Source organism: Pecten maximus, chromosome 1 (assembly GCF_902652985.1).
Source record: "Pecten maximus chromosome 1, xPecMax1.1, whole genome shotgun sequence".
Classification (NCBI taxonomy): domain Eukaryota; kingdom Metazoa; phylum Mollusca; class Bivalvia; order Pectinida; family Pectinidae; genus Pecten; species Pecten maximus.
The window spans coordinates 39,027,783-39,046,366 of NC_047015.1; the positions used below are offsets into that span (position 1 = coordinate 39,027,783).

General features: G+C 33.9%; 2 protein-coding genes across 7 annotated transcripts in view; one reads left to right on the forward strand and one right to left on the reverse strand.

The window, feature by feature from the left end:
• LOC117333165 (cytoplasmic phosphatidylinositol transfer protein 1-like) overlaps nt 1-9,164 on the reverse strand; it is a 45,058-nt gene extending 35,894 nt beyond the window's left edge. For all 6 annotated transcript variants that reach the window (XR_004533836.1, XR_004533842.1, XR_004533838.1 and 3 more), the window contains exons 1-2: nt 8,972-9,164; nt 1,843-1,991 (exon numbers count right to left, since the gene is read on the reverse strand). Coding sequence is in view for 1 of the 6 variants with exons in the window: in XM_033892326.1 (XP_033748217.1) it covers nt 1,843-1,991; nt 8,972-9,019 (197 nt within the window). In the remaining 5 variants the exon portion in view is untranslated. The remainder of the gene's footprint in view (nt 1-1,842; nt 1,992-8,971) is intronic.
• Nucleotides 9,165-9,417: 253 nt separating this feature from the next.
• Nucleotides 9,418-17,007, forward strand: LOC117333192 (26S proteasome non-ATPase regulatory subunit 12-like). Its single transcript, XM_033892362.1, has 11 exons — nt 9,418-9,533; nt 10,826-10,885; nt 11,481-11,609; nt 12,793-12,906; nt 13,390-13,494; nt 13,747-13,896; nt 14,075-14,209; nt 14,629-14,741; nt 15,052-15,229; nt 15,525-15,602; nt 16,370-17,007. The coding sequence occupies exons 1-11, from the start codon at nt 9,441-9,443 to the stop codon at nt 16,577-16,579; spliced, it is 1,365 nt and encodes a 454-aa protein (XP_033748253.1). The 5' UTR covers nt 9,418-9,440; the 3' UTR covers nt 16,580-17,007.
• The last annotated feature ends 1,577 nt before the right edge of the window (nt 17,008-18,584 follow it).

Sequence of the window (18,584 nt, forward strand, 5' to 3'; positions counted from 1 at the left end):
TTTCGAATCTGAAAAGCAATCCCAAGCAAGCACTTTTGATAAGGAAGTACTATACAAAGTTTGAGTTTAATTGGTCCAAGGAAACTTGAGTTATCAAATGGAAACCAAGTTTCTATTAATAGCATCAGTGACCTTGACCTTTGATCTTTGAACATCGAAACTTAAAGCAATCCCAAGCAAGCACTTCCTATAAGAAAGCAATGCATCAAGTTTGAGTTTGATTGGCCCAAGGGATCTCAAGTTATCGCAAGCAAACCTATTTTCTATTTATAGTAGCAACGACCTTTGAACCTGAAAAGCAATCCCAAGCAAGTACTTTTGGTAAGGAAGCACTGTGTGAAGTTTGAGTTTGATTGGCCAAAGGTAACTCAAGTTATTGCATGGAAACCAATTTTCTATTAATAGAAACAGTGACATTGACCTTTGACCTTTGAACCTGAAAAGCAATCCCAAGCAAGCACTTTTGGTAAGGAAGCACCGTTTGTAGTTTGAGTTTGATTGGCCAAAGGTAACTCAAGTTATTGCATGGAAACCAATTTTCTATTAATAGAAACAGTGACATTGACCTTTGACCTTTGAATCTGAAAAGCAATCCCAAGCAAGCACTTTTGGTAAGGAAGCACTGTATGAAGTTTGAGTTTGATTGGCCAAAGGGAACTCAAGTTATTGGACGGAAACCATTGTGCGGCGGACGACGACGCAGACGACACTGACATAGTAATACCTATATGTAACCTTTTCAAGGCAACACAAAAAATCACAATACAAATGTAAATATAAAATATCTTGAATTTCAGCAGGGGAAATGACTAGGCAGACATACCTGTCCAGTGTCCAAATTGAATCTCACTTGTCTATGTCAAAATATTACCATATCTGTTAATATACAACGTACTTAAGAGTTGTATCATTTAGGTAATAGATTTGGACCTCCACTAATACTGATTCTTTTGAGTAACTGTTAAACATCTAATAGTATACCTCTCAAAGTCTCTGGGCTTCTTTTTATTCAGGAAGTTGTCCATGGCCCACTTATGACTATCATGACCATGCATATTTATATCGAGTCATTATTGAGAAGACGTTTTTTTAAGAAGAAAAATTGACGGTGGCCAGACAACAGACATATGTACCATATACAGGACGGTATATATATACCTCACCACAATGTATTCTCACTTCAGGCAGTGAACTAAAAGCTATCAATGATTATAAAGACATAATATAATATTTCAAACTCATTTCTGGATTTTTTCCCAGTTAATTTGACACCGTGACCACAAAAGCACATCAAGCATAACAGGCCTTGATTTAAGCATGCTACTGGTGGAATTTTGGGATAATCAGAAGTCCTTTAATGATTGAAACACGTTTGAGACATGACCTTGATCGTTTGTCATTGTCACTTATTTGAACAAACTTGGAACTGGCTAATTATCATGACCCTTGGCATCCTGCTTATATTTATGAGAAGAACTACTTCAAAAGTGTTAATATACAGGTCAAGTTCGTTTGCTTTTAACAAACCTGGAAGCCCTTCCTCCAACATGCTATTTGTCACCGTACATATATATATTATAGAAACTAGAAACATGCTTCTTGGTTATTTAGATGAAGCTTAAATGGTTTAAAAATTTACAATATCAACTCTGTGACCTTGTATATGAATCAATTCATTTGAACACACATGGTTGCACTCCATCACAATATGCTTCTGGCCCAATATCATGACCTTGACTATTGAGAAAAACAGAGGCTTAACCATAGCATAAACTCACTTCAGGCATGTGAGCTAAAATCATCTTTCATACAATAGCTTTGAAGGAGATTTAAAACACACACCTTGATAAATGGATTCTTTTTTCAGTAAATTGTCCTTTTCCATGTTTTTCGTCTTCGCATGGTTCGTTGGTGACAACCTCTACTCCTTCACCATTCTCACTTTGTTCATGGCTGTGCTTGGCTATCATGTACAGCTGACCGATTTGGTACTGCAGGTAAACAAATAATTCTTTATCAATATAAATTAATGTAACTCTGTTATATTATTTGATTCTAGCCATTTTACAATGTAAACTCTGGTACGGGTTTGATCCCTAGCAGAAGAATTGAAATATATATCCAACATCTACCACATTAATATTGATTCATACACATATGAAAAAATAATTAATGTTCTGCATTTCTGTTAGAATGAATTAAAAGGAGTACTTGGTTTGTATATACATGTTGATGATCTGTACTACTTGGTTTGTATATACATGTTGATGATCTGTACTACTTGGTTTGGTTCCTGTTTCTCCCAAAACTGAAAATCTAGTTAAACATTTTTTGGGAGAAACAGGATTTGTTTACACAGGGGTCTAATTATTAAGTAAACACAGAAAGTAATTATCTCTCTCATTCATTTATTGCAAAATCCAGGTAAATACAGGTAAATACATGTAGATAGGTGATAGAACTACAAAAATGTCAATTTGATGTTATACTTTGAGATATGAAATTACATATTATTTCATTGACAAAATCATATACATGTATATGTGAATATATATGTCAAACATATTTTAAACTTTACACACATACATGTACTTTTTACTGGTGATATAATACTTATACAATTGATACCTAATAAGCACTATATTATCTTCAAAATACAATATAATAACCACCACATATACATTCATACATACATTACAAATGAACACTATTTATATCATAAATAAACCAATAGTTTACTTTCTCTGTATAATATTTGTACTGTATAACAAAAGTTGAATTTTATAGCAAGGATGATACATTGTTAACAGAACTTGTAATTACACATATGTAGTATGTTGTTTTTCACTCCGTATGTAATAAATATGTTGCTCGGTCGCCATAGTTGTTGTAGTCGATGTCGCCGTTGTAGTGGTCTGTCAGCTGCCCAGTCCTGTGTCTGTAGTTTGGATACTTCTTCGTCGTAGTTGGCGGGTATATTGGTTCGAGTTTCTTCCTACACCTCTTCATGGTGCTGTTCATTATCTTCTGAACTTCCCCCTGGAAATGGTTGGGTGGGTGGTTGTGTTGATGACCGAATTTTACAGGAATACCGTTGGTAGTGTTGATGGTTGCAGCCTGGCAGGGAAGTCTTTATCAGAGCATCTCCAGTAGTATATAGTGTCTCTGTAGTTGTTCTTCATCATGTACCGTATGCAACCTGGACTAGAGTCCTACCACCATACAGCCCCTACATTGGTTTGGTTTACAACTCTTTTGAGGTTGAACAAATAACTTAATTGGTACAGATAACATATCTCCTGAAGATGAACATATAGCCTTTTTAGTGACACCTGCCCTGAAGTTAATAATTTATAATATGGGGGATACATATAAAAATAAGTCAATTATATGAAAAATGTTAAAATATAAATAACTTTTATAAAATCATCTTATTAAATTGCGCGTTTTAATTCTAAATTCAAACCATTTATGAATATATGGACAAATCTAAAAGAAGTCAATTATAATCGCTTCTATATACATACATAACTTTTTATTTTTATCTATCTATTTCTTATTAAATTACACGTTTTATTTTTAAATTCAAACCATCTGTGAATATATGGATAAATCTATTATTTCATTTATTTGTCAACTGATACATACAGTAATAGACACCTTAATTTACCTGTACAGGTAACAGGAACGTTGATTTACCTGTACAGGTAGCAGTTACCTAACTTAACTGTTAAAACAACACTCTCCCTATATTGTTTACATAAGTTTTTGGGAGATATATATTTTTCAGTTTTGGGAGAAACAGGATGACACCCTTGGTTTGTATATATACATGTTGATGATCAGGACAAGTTAGATTTCAATCTGCACTGGTATGTTTCTTCAGTTCTATGCCCTGCAGAAAGAAAAATAAAAATATTTTGTTCTGTCCCAGATTTGACCCCAGATTTTTCTGATTTGAATACACAAACACATCGGTCGCTGTACAAAAGTGTGAAATTTATTTTTAAATCATGGGTTTTGACTTAAAATTCCCTAGCAAGTTGTTGGCTATTTGCGAAATACACTCAGTCGATTTCATTTGTTTATTTCTTCAAATTTATTTAAGGAAACATTCTTGTTTTTCAATGTTTATTGGTGTGTAAACAGCATTTTTTTCAGATTCATGTATTTTAAATGATGCATGCATATGTTGGTGCATTATGTTGAAATAAATACCTGTAAAAAAAGCAGTTTACACACTAGCAGGGCTATTTCTCACTGGTTTGGGATGGGGCCTTTTTGTCTCATTTTGGGAAGAAAATTGGTGAACTGGGGAAATTTTTTTCAGGAGTAAACTGCAAATTTTGGGAATTTGGCTTTTAAAATAAAAAGTTCCAATTGGGAATGGGGCCCATTGTAACGGCCCAAAAAAGCCCCCAGAAAAAGCCCTTATTGACCATGCAGTAAATGATAAAAAACAAGAATCATTCCTTATATCTACATTTTAACCTGTGTTTTTATTTAATGTTACTAAAATTTAAATCTGCATTCTTTTTTCAGCGTTATACGAATAGACAGCCAAACAATTAATAGAATCTCTAAAACAGCTGATTCCAATTTTGCGGGAAAGGTCAACTACACAAATAAACAAAATATATTTTTCGCTGTAACATCATTTTTTATTCAACTCCTGTAAGATATTTCAAACATTTAATTTTTTCATTGTTATATTTTAGTTGATTCTACCATATTCCATTCATATTTTATCAAAAAAAATGTCAAACCAGAAATGAAAAATGTTATATAGGGCATTCACACTGATTGCACATGTGTGCACCAGTCCGACTCTGAACAATGTTGTCCTATGCGTCAAATTTGATGTTTACACGTACACTTGTAAGCTATGTTTTTGTTAGTAAGGTTTGAACATTAACGAACACACACTGGAAATGTAAATATTAATATGTATATTTTATTGCAGTATTACTTTCAAATATCAGTGATTTTTTGCTATTCTACAGCCAAAAATATGACGTAAAAAGTATGATATAGGCCTATGTCGCAGGTTCAATGTTTCTCAAAAGCATTTAAGAAAAATAAAAATTGTATAGCACAGAGCATCTATATATACTTGACCCTTGATTTTTAGCGATTTCAGAAGTCAATTTAAACAACCAATCTCTCAGAAAGCTGAAGTGTCATAACATATAATCAAGCAGACTTTTTTTCCTTTCAATCCCTAGATCTAGGGTCAAACATCATTTTGGGGAAATCTAATTCATTCAAAATTAGATATCATAGAAAAAGAAAACACATAAAATTATCATTATATATTATTTACAAATATTCTCTCTCTCTATACATATATATATTCTGTATTCTTCTTCATTTTTTACTTTATAATTTATAATTCACCAATATTCCTTATTTGCAACAAGAGGCCCATATGGGCCTTAATGGTCACCCGAGTCTTCAAAAAGTAGCTATCTTTCTATGTATTTCTAAACAGTTCATGCATAGATAGTAGTATAGTTTCGTAACTCCTCATAATTCTAAGCAATTTGAATCATTTCCATTAAAGTGAAATTTCCCTACATACAGTATATATATAGTCAAGTCAAGTTTAGTGCCTCCAGGGAGAAACATGAAACCTATGGGCTATGAAATTTACAATTTTGTTAAATCAACTTAGGACTTTTCCATCCATTTAGAGTATTTGATTCTGCCAAATCTGGGTCTTGAGAAGAAGATTTTTGAAAGATCAGTCAATTTGACCCCTTTTGGCCCTGCCCCTCAGGCCCCTGATGAGGGGTAGGGACCATATAATTTACAATTTTGGTAGACCTTCAGCCAAGGAAGGTTTCTGCAAAATTTCATCAGAAAAAGTTCAGGAGTTTTTGCGAAGAAGTTAAAAATGTGGAAATGTTTACTAATGACAGATGATGGCCAACGCACGAGGAACGAAGCTTAATTAAGCTGGATTGGAAATTAAAAGGTCACTGAGCTTTCCTCAGATGACCTAATAAATGTAGCTATGTTATGGACAGAACTTTGAGATAGGCTTAAGCTTAAGTCTGATGTTTATTCCAATTGTTTCCTAATAAAATATGTTGAAATAATTCAACGGTGATATTTTTCCATCATCATTATGTAACCCAGTCTGAGGGATGAAACACTGAAAAAACTGTACGATTAGTTAAAATGTATAGTCATAGTTTGGCATATACATGTATATATAGTGTGTCCAGTACACATGTACTTATAAAATGTTGAAGTCGTTATTATAAAAAACTTGTCTAGGTTTGTATAATTCACTATATGGCCTGTACAAGGATTTCCAGTTGACTAAATCGTAATGAGTTTTTATCATTTATTACCACTATTTCTCAGAAATCTGAAAGGTCAAAACATATACATGCCTGATCAAACACAAGAGTCAAATCTTATTGTGGGAAAAATGTACTCTAAATGATCATGAATGTGAAATGTGTATGTACATGTACATGTATTACAAAAAAATTGTCAGGGCGTGCCCACTTAGTTAACTTTCAGAAATCAAAGCACAAATCTGAAAGTTTAAAAGATACATCCTTGCAAACACAATATCTGGGTATATATACATAAAGTCAAAAACATACTCTGAAGAGGTTGAATCAGGGACAGGTCAGAATGTGTATACCACTACTTTAAATACATTGAAGTTTGTTTTGTTTTTTTGAGTTGTTATCAAATATAAGTTTCTAGTACTTACTGGCCATATATATCACAGGGGCTTGGCACGATTTTCCAAATGATAGTCTATATATATACATATATATATAGACTATCATTTGGAAAATCGTGCCAAGCCCCTGTGATATATATCACCCTAGGCCGTTGGGTTATTCCAAAGTTATTAACAGATTTAAACATATTTTACTCCTGTGGTCTTGGAAGTGGATAATGACATTTGTTTGAACAAACTTGTTAGCTCAAGCTCTCATCCAAGATCCAGATATCGATGTTACTGGCCGAATATAAACAGTCCCTAGGCCTTTTGAATATTCAAAAGAAGAGGTTTAAAGAGTTTAACATATTTTACCCATGTAACCTTGAATAAATGCAGAGGACACTAGTCAATGTATCAAGCATGGTAGTTCATCATCCCAGCACATCACTGGCTAAAGTGTCATCATTTTAAGCTTTTTCAGTTTTCAGAACAAGTTGTTTAAATGTTTAAACATATATTTAATTTGACCCCTCTGAACTTCAAGTTCTTATCTATAAAAAAACAACATTCATCCAAGCATGTTACATGTACTGGGAAATCATTATTACCCTTGGCCCCCTTATTATTGAGAAGCTGTTCAAATATCAATGTGAAAATAATATTTGCCCCCCTGTGCAGATCTTGATCATTTATTTGAATAAACTTTTGTAGGCCTTCATCCCAGCATGTTACTCGCCAAATGACATCACCCTGATTAACTTCCTGTTTATTGAGAGAAAAGAACATAAATCGATCAAATTAAAAAATTTCACATTTCATCTCTCAGTCTGTATCATCGCTGTATGATAGTAAGCTAGTAATGAAAAATTACCTGCCCGTGAAGGGCTTCGAACAAGTGACCTTTCGCTCTCAAGGCAATAATCCTACCACAATAGGCTAAAGGGAAATTCCTGCTAGTCTGAGCTAGTAATTAAAGGCAACCCTATACTCTCTACTTTTACACTACTCCCCCCTTCACAAAGTCTTTGCCCCCGAAGATAACCACAACCCAGGTTCTTTATATTCCAAGGAAGCCTCTCAATCTCCTATAGCTTTTGACTTGGAGTGATCATGATCAATGCTAACGGCACCAAATCTGTAATAGGGAGCTCGAGGAGTAATTAAAAATACCCTTCCCGATGGTGCCATGCTGGAATTGTCATTCTGATGAAGAAGATGAAACACTGTGTAAACCAATGCAATCCTAACTGACTTCTTGTTTCAGTTTGAAAATGTTTGCAAAGCCAATATGCATGACAGCCACCACATACAAATTCAACACCAACAGAGTTATGAATTTTAGAAATTGTATACTGTGCATGTACACCCTACAAGTTATCTTTTAAATTTAAAAAAAATAAACGTAAAAATTGCAATTAATGCTTACGTTTAGAAATTGAAAGTAGTGGGTGAATACAATTAGATATTTTATACACATTTATGATTTAAATATTCCTAATGTCAGACAGTCTGAGTGGTGAATCAATAACCTTTAAAAAAAGTCATTGGAACACAAATATTCTAACAGGGCTCTGTCAAATTATTATTCCCATGAAAAGATAAGCTAAGCCTCAGAACAGGATGTACATAATCTCTTTTCTAATTACTTATCACTGGAGGACATTTATTCTGTGGTATATTAAGCCTGATCAATCATCATGACACCTGATCAGGTAACCATCATTTTTTAAAAGCCATCTTCCTGATTTACAAGATATCTTCAATATTAAGAATTGTAAAATATGTCAGGCAGACCAAATTTTTTGATCACTTGAATTTTTTTTTAATTTATGGTGCATCTATATAAACCCTTCAAATTTTAAATAATAAACTTGAAATTCATTGAGTGCAGATGGTAAAATGAAGAGAATAAAGTATTCTAAAAAGTGAACAAAAAGATCATGAAAAGGTATATCTATTTCACATCTTATGACGATCTAACCTAATCATTAAATAATAACAAAAATATATGCGTTAACTTATGATGCAAGATAATACAGGTGCAGTACAGATTTATAATACTACTGTATAGGGATTAGCAGACTTTCAATTGTACTACAAAATCATACAATCCCAGTATAATAGATGACCACAGTTTGTCATACCCCGGATCGCTTAACACACACGTTGACACAGCAGGTCCGGTTATGGTATACCTGTACATGCCATGCCCATCAATCTCTATTGTAACAGGCACTGTCAACAAATCAATATGTATTCATGTTTTGAATGACTACTCACCTCCTTCACGCTTAAAGGCATGCACACACGGTATTCCTTCAAGTACATGGTTGCAGATGAGAGTACTCCCTATCTATAGCATTATCCTGAACAATTTGTCGAGTCAAACAGCTGTCAAAATCATATAACTATTCACACATCGTTCCCTTCACCTGCACCCTGTCATCCTCCCTTAATACACTCGGAATAGCTCTCGATTTTCTCATAGCACCAGTGTTCCGAATATTATTGTACATGATAAATCAAAGTCAATATCGGTATAGCATTTTCCGGAATTAATTTATCATGTAAATATATTATCCCATCCATTAAAAAACTAAAATACAATTATTGTATGTTATCTTTTCATAAGAATCAAAAATACGAAAATTGTTTGTGTATATTTTAGTAAATCAGCATTTTTTGAACTTCGTGCATGCACTCAGTCCGTCTTTCAATACGAACGCACCCACACAAACAAGAAGCAATCATGGCGGACACAGAAACGACTCCTCAGAAAATGGAAGTTGACTACAGTTCAACTGTAGATGAAAAACTCCCGAAATGTGAAAAATTAGCAAAGGTATAAATATGTTATAAACTTCAATTGGACCCGCTTTGGAAGGATTCCTTAAGATCGTACTACCTCTGCTAAATGAGTTCAAATCTGCTATGTCACACGCCGGGGAAAGGGGGGGGGGGGGGGGGGGGGGGGGTCCTACTGTTGTCTTTTTATTACGTAGGAAGGCTGGGATGGATTATAATCGGATTCGTTTTTGGTACTTTGAAAACGGATTATTCAGAACTTATTATAACATATTTCTGAAGTACCGAAGACGTTATTTATAATTTGCGAATGACTCTGGCTAGCCATCATGCCCATTTGATAGGTGCTGCAATTCTTTCAGACACAAATTCAAGCCGCAAATTCAACCCTCTTTCGGTACAGTTATGAAATTCTGACCGTATATTCAAATATTTATAATATCAAAAATAATTATATTAGAATCTAAAAGAAAAGAATTTACAGCAAAAATGCTGAAATTGGGGGAAAATGTACGGATTTCTGTCTGCTTTTTGTTATATATCTATATGCTGCAAACATTATTAGACCCTCAATATACAGTATCAGGACAAAACTATTCATACAACATTGTTTGTTTTTACTGTCATAATTGTAAGTAAGGAGATATTGACAACTGCTTACTGCCTACTAATTAAAAAATATTGTTACTGATAATAATTTACCGATTTTCAAAAACAAACAAAAAGAACATTTCTTGTGTAATATATAAGGTAACAGAAAGTTTCATACATTTTTCTCATTACACAATACATATACGTACAGGTAGTTATATATATAATTACATTAAGCCGGCAATATTTTGTGAAAAAATAATATAGATTCTAAGAGAAATAGTTATAGATTCTTTAATTTATTGCTTTTCCAATTCATTTACAAATAAAGTTAACTGCAAAATTGGAATTTTATGATATATATGTTGTATGTAGTTTCTTCTCACTTTTCAGAAAGTGATTTTTGGGTAAAAATTACAAATTAAGCAGGTAGGATATTTGTAAGAGACAAAGAGTGCACGTGCCTTTCAGTTCTTGCCACGATGTCCGTCGTCCATCATATTTTTTGGGGAACCAATCATGTATAAATTGTGGATCTGGCTCCATATGGCCGCGAGAGGTTGGCTCTTCAGGCTATTAGAGAAAATATAGCCAATTTTTAAGATCCTTCTAATGTAGGAATGAAGCATTCTTGGGCAAAAGAACAACAATATTGTAAACCGTGGGTCTGTCATAGAAGGTTTCAGTAGAAAACTTAAAATACTTCATATCCATAATATATTCTACTTTTTATTTCAGCAAGGGAAATTGACAGAAGCACTGGATATTCTGATGTCTTTAGAAAAGCAAACAAGAACAGTACGTAACACAGCTCATGATATCATAACCGGTATAACATGCTCTTTAGATAGCTAGTGCCTAGCATACTTGCCAACCTTTCAGGATTTTTTCATGGTGAAGTAATAGTGGAATTTAATGGCAGACCAATAGAAAATCATCATAAAAAACATCTTTGAAATAATTTACCAGTAGTTTTCTTCTGAACATAGCTAGTAAGTTGTTTATGAAGTTATTTCCAAAAATATATATGTTTAAGATAACAAGGAAAGTGGCGAGGACAAGTTTTCTCTACAATTACTTTTCTTCATTATTATTTCCCATCTTAATTTCATATTCATATGAAGTGCTAAAATCAAGCCTCTTGTTGATTATTAAGTACAATATCTCTAATCTTAATCTCGGATTATTGTCTATGATATAGTGATAATACAATGCTCAGATATACATGTAATCCATTAGATTATTTTGATATCAGATTATCCTTTAATTGATTATTTTTCATGATTGACCATCAATGCATTGATATTTTACTATGACTGATTTCTAAGGATACATAATATGCATGCCATATAAATGAATTGAACACCAACATGAGCTAATTTGCGTTTTGTAGGGAGCCGATACTCATTCTACAAGTCGAGTCCTGGTAACAGTAGTGCGCCTTTGTTTCGAACAAAAAAATTGGGATGCATTGAATGAAAATATTGTCTCGCTCACAAAGAAACGAGGACAAATAAAACAGGTAAGTGTGAAGTATTGACATGCTTTGGATCTAGGAATTCAAGGTTTTGGTAGATGTTTTGTAATAGCTCACCATTCACTTAATAATGGTTTTGGGAATTTGATACTTTGCATTGATCTAGCATTAATGCTATTCAGTGAAAGTTGTAAAGAACCTGTTTTCTTTCAATTTTTGACATGTTATGAACTTCAACTCTTTTATTATTATTGGTAATTGGGGTTGTTGGGTTACAAAGTGGTAGCACACTTGCCTTCACACGGCATCCAGTAGACCCTTGAGAGTATGTTTTTGACTCCCTGAAATCAGAATTGACTCTTGCGTTTGAAGGGACATGTTTATTTGACATTTGTTTTGACCCTTCACATGTCTGAGAAATGGTGATTTTACTTCTGAAATTGCTAAATATCAAGGGTCAACTGGATGCCCTGCTTCACCTTGCTGGCTGGGATTCAATTCCCTGATTGGATATGAAAAGGTATTGGATCACCTGCCCCAGGTTTTCTCTGGGTATTCTGTTTCCTCCCTCAGTAAGACCCCTCGTGCGCTTCCATCTTGGCCAACAAGTTTGATTAATATAAGTTGATATATAGAGGATATCTAACAGTGTTTTCAGTAATACCAAATATATTTCACGAGTGGGGCTAATATTTTGATATTTTTCACGAGTGCGCAGCACGAGTGAAAAATATCTAAATATTAACCACACGAGTCAAATATATTTGGTATTACTGAAGACACTGTTAGATATTCTGTTTATTACATTTTTTATCAACGAAAAACCTACCCCGTATGCTAACTAGGCCTACAGCGATAATTTGTAAACAAAATATGTACCTTGTAGTTTCCCCTGTCCAGGTGCTGAGATATATGTCGGGCTTTCTGATTGGTCAATTATTTTTGGTATTTTCTAATCATTAAGTTGATTGGTCAAATCAGCAAAAGTGATATTTTTCACTAGTGATAAATATGATATTTTTCACTAGTGATAAATATGATATTTTTCACTAGTGATAAATATGATATTTTTCACTAGTGACAAATATCACTTTTATAGAATGAATAATTTTTGATATTTCACTGGTAAAAATGTAATAAAACTTGTTTCCCAATTGTTGTAAAATAAATAAGGTTTACCTTTTTTTTTTATAAATTTAACCAATTGTTGCTTTGAACCTGTTTTCAGTCTGTGACAAAGATGATCCAGGAAGCCTATACCTATGTAGAAAAGACTCCCCCTGGTAACTTAGATGTCAAACTTAAGTTGATCGATACACTGAGAACAGTCACAGCTGGAAAGGTAAGCTGCGAATGACATTGGAGAGGAAAGTTTCTGCTATACAAATATCAAAATTTATTTATAGATTCTACCTACTACCACCAATGTTTTACCTAAAATCAAATTCCCCGAACCTTTTAATTAACCCAGCCCCCATAGCCTGCAACTTGATGGGTATCAACTGTTATGCTCATTTATCATTTTAAGGACTGTATGTATTTTCTTCATTAGTCCCCTGATCATTCTATTAGAGGAAAATGCAAGATGTGATAAATTTTCAAATAATGTCCTGCTGTGGAAATTCACATACTGGTTTTGACATGTTTTGGTGAAAATCTTATTTCATAAAGATAAAATTTCTGGTTTTGTAAACAATTCTTAGGATTCAAATATTATGTCTAGTTGTTGTAAAATATCATTGATATCACTTACAGTGTTCAAAGATTTTCCATCAAACCCTTTATATGCTATTAGTGATTTTTATACATTTGGCCTTCTGTACAGATCTATGTAGAAATAGAGCGGGCAAGACTCACCAGAACTTTGGCAAAGATAAAGGAGGACAATGGCAAGGTTACTGAGGCAGCTGACATACTTCAGGAGCTTCAGGTAGGAACAATCAGACAATTTGTGTTCTTCTCATATTGAGTCATCAACCACATTTGAATGCCTACAACATTTCTTAGTATTTGGACTCGTTTTGATATGGTGTACTTAACACATTGGGAAAAAGGCTACAAAAATTACGTGATTTTAAGAACTTAAATAAAAATTGACATGAGATAAACAATATCAAGAAATAGAGTTTTTGTAATGTATTGCAGTAGAATCGTTTTGACTTAATATATCATACTCACATAGGTGGAGACATTTGGATCGATGGAGAAGAAGGAGAAAGTAGAGTTTATCCTGGAGCAGATGCGACTCTGTCTAGCAAAGAAGGACTACATCAGAACACAGATTATCAGCAAAAAAATCAGCTCTAAATTCTTTGAAGAAGCAGGAACAACAGTATGTTATACTTACATCTAGACCGTGTTATCTACATGTGATATTCAGACCCAGACTGTATTATAAACACACATTTAGCTCTTGATGCCATTATGTAACAAATTACGGTTTGTGAGGCAGACTGCTGACATGAATGCTATACAACATGTATTGATATTGGAATGTGTGTACTTTTCAGGAGCTAAAGTTGAAGTATTACCAGTTGATGATTGAGCTGGACGAGCACGAGGGGTCTTATCTTGCTATCTGTAAACATTATAAAGCTGTTTACGACACACCAGAGATCAAAGAAAACAAAGACAAAATGAGGGAGGTTAGTACACTCTCTGTATCTATAGATTAAACAGAGACAAAATGAGGGAAGGTAGTATGCTCTCTGTTTCTATAGATTAAACAGAGACAAAATGAGGGAGGTTAGGACGCTGTCTGTTTCTTTAGATTAAACCAGGAAGTCACAGCATTAGTTGTGAAGATTTTAATAGCTGGATTCACACTAAAATCAAAAAGTTCTTGAAATCATGAAAAATTCCATACTAGGAATATTTAGTGGCAATAACTTTTATAAAGAAATATCAATATTTCAGCTTTAATACTGAGACTTAAACGCTTTTCTTGAGTAATGTACATAATTAGTGTACTAGACTGTGTTTGAAATATAACCATTTCCACTACAGTGTTAACTGTTTTCTTATGTATCACAATAAGTAAACGCCTTTGACATTTGACCTGCAGGCTTTGCGGTATGTAGTACTGTATGTAATACTGGCACCCTACGATAATGAGCAGTCAGACTTCATACACAGAGTCAAGGAAGACAGAAATCTAGAGGAGATATCTAAATACCAGTAAGTCTGATGTGATATGCTCTCTGTCTTGGCTCAAGGATGAAAGTGTCCAATTCTTGAAATACTGAAATAGTTGTTTCGTCAAAATATAATAATTATATTAACTGATACAAAACGTTCAGGGAAAACATTTCCATAAATATTATACCAAATTTAGTGTTTGACAGTATTAGTACTAAAACCTTTCACTCAAGCAAGTGTACATGTCATTTTGATCGTTTGTATTGTAAGGATAATGCTTTTGCAGATGAATTTTATATATTATATATGTCAAATGTCCAGCTTCAGTGAACATTATTTCATTCTGCAGAGACCTACTGAACTGTTTCACAACATCAGAGTTGATCACATGGAAACAATTATGTCTGACGTATGAAAGTGAGCTGAAGTTTGGCTCCACAAGCAGTCCAGCCACCCATGTCTTCAACACAAAACTGGAAGGTGGAGCGAAACGTTGGGCTGACTTAAAGAATAGAGTTGTAGAACATGTGAGTTATGAACATTATCAAGGGCACATCAATTTCAAAACATGTCGTAATCTCAAGCTCTCTGAACACAGGGTTTGTGAAGTGAGCTGTGATGTAGATTTTTCAGTTACAAACTGTTTTTCTCTAATGAGTCTTACTTCCAAGTTATTGTGATGCTACTTTTGTCTGTTTGATGCTGATCAATACTTACTGATGTACATCTGTTTGATGCTTAAGATGATATTACGTTTAACCATCAGAAAATTTCCAAATGATCCGAGGGCTTTGGTTATGGTTTATGTTGTTTTATTTTCAGAATATCCGTGTGATGGCCAAATACTACACTCGTGTGAGGACCAAGAGAATTGCTGAGCTTCTCGACCAGACTGAGGCTGTAAGATATCAATATATATATTATCTTTTGCTTATCAGTTGTTCCCTAGCAGTAATTGTGTATAGGGTCTTAGTGTTGTAAAGTTATGATTGAGGTTATAATTTTCAAACAAAATTCAAGTCATCTATTCTAACGTTTAATGCAGTTCAGTATTTAATAATATTACATGTACATGTATATATAATGTATCCTCGAACCTTAATCATATGATATAAAAAAATAAATTGAAAATTTTTTAAACTTGATGAAAATCCCCACTTTGTAACTTGTATTGACTATCATTATACAATTGTAGCACACTGTTATCTGAAGAAGTGTAGAAGAGGTGTTTGAACTGAAATATTTGCTCATAGATATATCAAGCATGAAGAAATTCACAAGCAATAGATAAATGTTAAACTGTCATGTTGTGGCACTGCTGTATCTATGTTAAATGGTAATTCAGGGCTGGAGAAGGTAAACGGAACAAAACAGGCATTATGGACTTAGAGTTCACGATGTTCATCATGACTGTCTGTGAAGAATTTGTATCTAAAACTATAAATTTTATATTGTAACAATTTAAAGCAAGTTGTATGGATTTACTTTTAGAAGATATAAGCTCCTGTGGGTTTTACTGTGGAAGGAAACTGATCACCCTGTGGTAGAGCAGGTCACCCTCGTATCTTTTCACATCTAAACGAAGAGTCAAACTCAGGTTGCCTAGGTGAAAGGCAAGTACATTACCACTGCACTACCTAAACCACAATTTTTGTATCTACTTTTAGGAATCTGAAGAATTTTTGTCAACCCTTGTTGTGAACAAGACTGTACAAGCCAAGATGGATCGTCTGGAAGGAATAGTGAATTTTACCCACCAAAAGGACCCTAGTGACATTCTTAATGACTGGTCTCATAACATCACCACACTGATGCAGCTTGTCAACAAGACAAACCACCTCATCACTAAAGAGGAGATGGTGCACAAACTCCATTAATCGACATTTTCTCGTCACATAGTGCTACATTAGTGATTGATCAATTCGTCATCTTGACTTACAGGATTTACATATACAGTGCTTTTTAAAAAGAGCAACTTCTGGTCACTTTGGTTGTCTGTCCAGTGACACTGAGCTCAAAAGTTGGGATTTGCTATATTTTCATATTGAAGTGAACATTCCTGGAAGTTCGTGAAAGTTAAAAGGGAAGAATTTGATTTCAATTGAAAGCAACTAGATATTAAAAAGCAATTTCCATACAATTTTCTTTAATGACTTTTTGTAGACGAATTATCAATCATTTCATGAAAATTTCAGGCTTCTTGGTTTTCTGAGCAAAATTTTTCACACAATATTTTGTTCAATCTGAAATAATTTAAATTAAATATGATTGGTCTTCAAATTGCATTAAAGTGTTGAACACCATGGTTTATTTTGTGATTGTTTTTCCTACTGATAATTGATTTGATTCTAGACTTGTCCATTTGCGTTTTCAAATTTTTGTAAGTTTCTGAGGAAATTGTACCGTTACTGATCCTGATGTCGTAGGCAGTGTGCTTCAGTGAGGTAGCACTATAAAGTTGACATTAGTTCCGCTCCCTCACAGGGAGACTAATACAAATATAATGCAGCCTCCCAAAACACACATATTGTATAAAATGAAATGTTTGTGTGTACTTTTTTTTTGTGGCATGGAGCTTTCAAATAATTACCCTAGTTATGTTGGTACAAAATTTCGTGGTTAGCATCAATAATATAACAATATTTTTGGATCATGTACATTGTATGTGTACATGTATTTATACTTGTGGTCCTATGTATAGCAACGTTAACAATGAAGCTTTATACATAACAAATTTTCCATCTTATAGAATACTGAATACATTTTTTATATGGACAATTTCATCCAAAATTTGTGTAGTCTTAACACATGTACACTGAAGTTATGCACCTATACTTACTGTTTTGATCTACATATGTTTAGCCCACATAGGAAAAAAAATCCTCATATGAATGACCTTGACCTATTTCCGACGTGACCTTGGAAGTATCAGATATTTAGAAAAAAAACTTTGAAAATCTTAAGTTTCATAAGACCCAGGGTACTGATTAATAATGTTTCCTTATGAAATTACCATGACCAGTTTTCAAGGTCACATGGTCAAATATGTTTTTTTTTTTAAAACAGAGCCCTGAAATCATGCCAGCAGCTACCTACATGAGAAGTGTTAAAAATTTTCCTTTGGTCAAGGTCATAAGTGTATAAGAAAAAAAACCCATCTTAAGTATGGTGATTTTCTCAAATTTCTTAAGAACCAGACTACTGATATATGAAGGGGCTGCGGTGGCCGAGTGGTTAAGGTGTCCCGACTCTTTAACACTAGCCCTCCACCTCTGGGTTGCGAGTTCGCAACCTACGTGGGGCAGGTGCCAGGTACTGACCGTAGGCCGGTGGTTTTTCTCAGGGTACTCCGGCTTTCCTTCATCTCCAAAACCTGGCACGTCCTTAAATGACCCTGGCTAAAAACAAAACAAAACAAACTGATATATGACCAATAGACACCCGAGATGGAGTCCTCATAAAACTGACCTTGACATATTTTGCCTTGTAGACCCATTGGGGGAGTGCTAGAATCCTTCCTTTTATAAACGACCTTGACCGTTTTTCAGGGCCACACATAGGAGTCAAATGCGTTACAAATATGTAAGAATTGCCTACAAAGAGACTTGGCCTCAAAATGATCATGACAGTTCACCCATTGATAAAACAATACATAGCAAAAACTATTTTGGATTAGTTTATAAAATACATCTGAAGTTGGAACTTCGTACATATTCTATCAAAATAACCACCACAATTACAATATGTTTTATCTGAAGTTAGAAAGTATTCTCTATGCATCCTGAAACAATCATACAGTTACTATTGATGTACTTAAAGCATTATTCACGAAATTGCTGCATGTCCACAGGGATTTTGCACAAATATCAGCATTCAAAGTTA

Excerpts from the sequence above, each read along its gene's own strand:
- LOC117333192 (XM_033892362.1), top strand. The coding sequence starts at position 9,441 with ATGGCGGACACAGAAACGACTCCTCAGAAAATGGAAGTTGACTACAGT. Across the intron at positions 14,210-14,628 it reads ACAAAGACAAAATGAGGGAG|GCTTTGCGGTATGTAGTACT; the intron begins GTTAGTACACTC and ends TTTGACCTGCAG. Across the intron at positions 14,742-15,051 it reads GAGGAGATATCTAAATACCA|AGACCTACTGAACTGTTTCA; the intron begins GTAAGTCTGATG and ends TTCATTCTGCAG.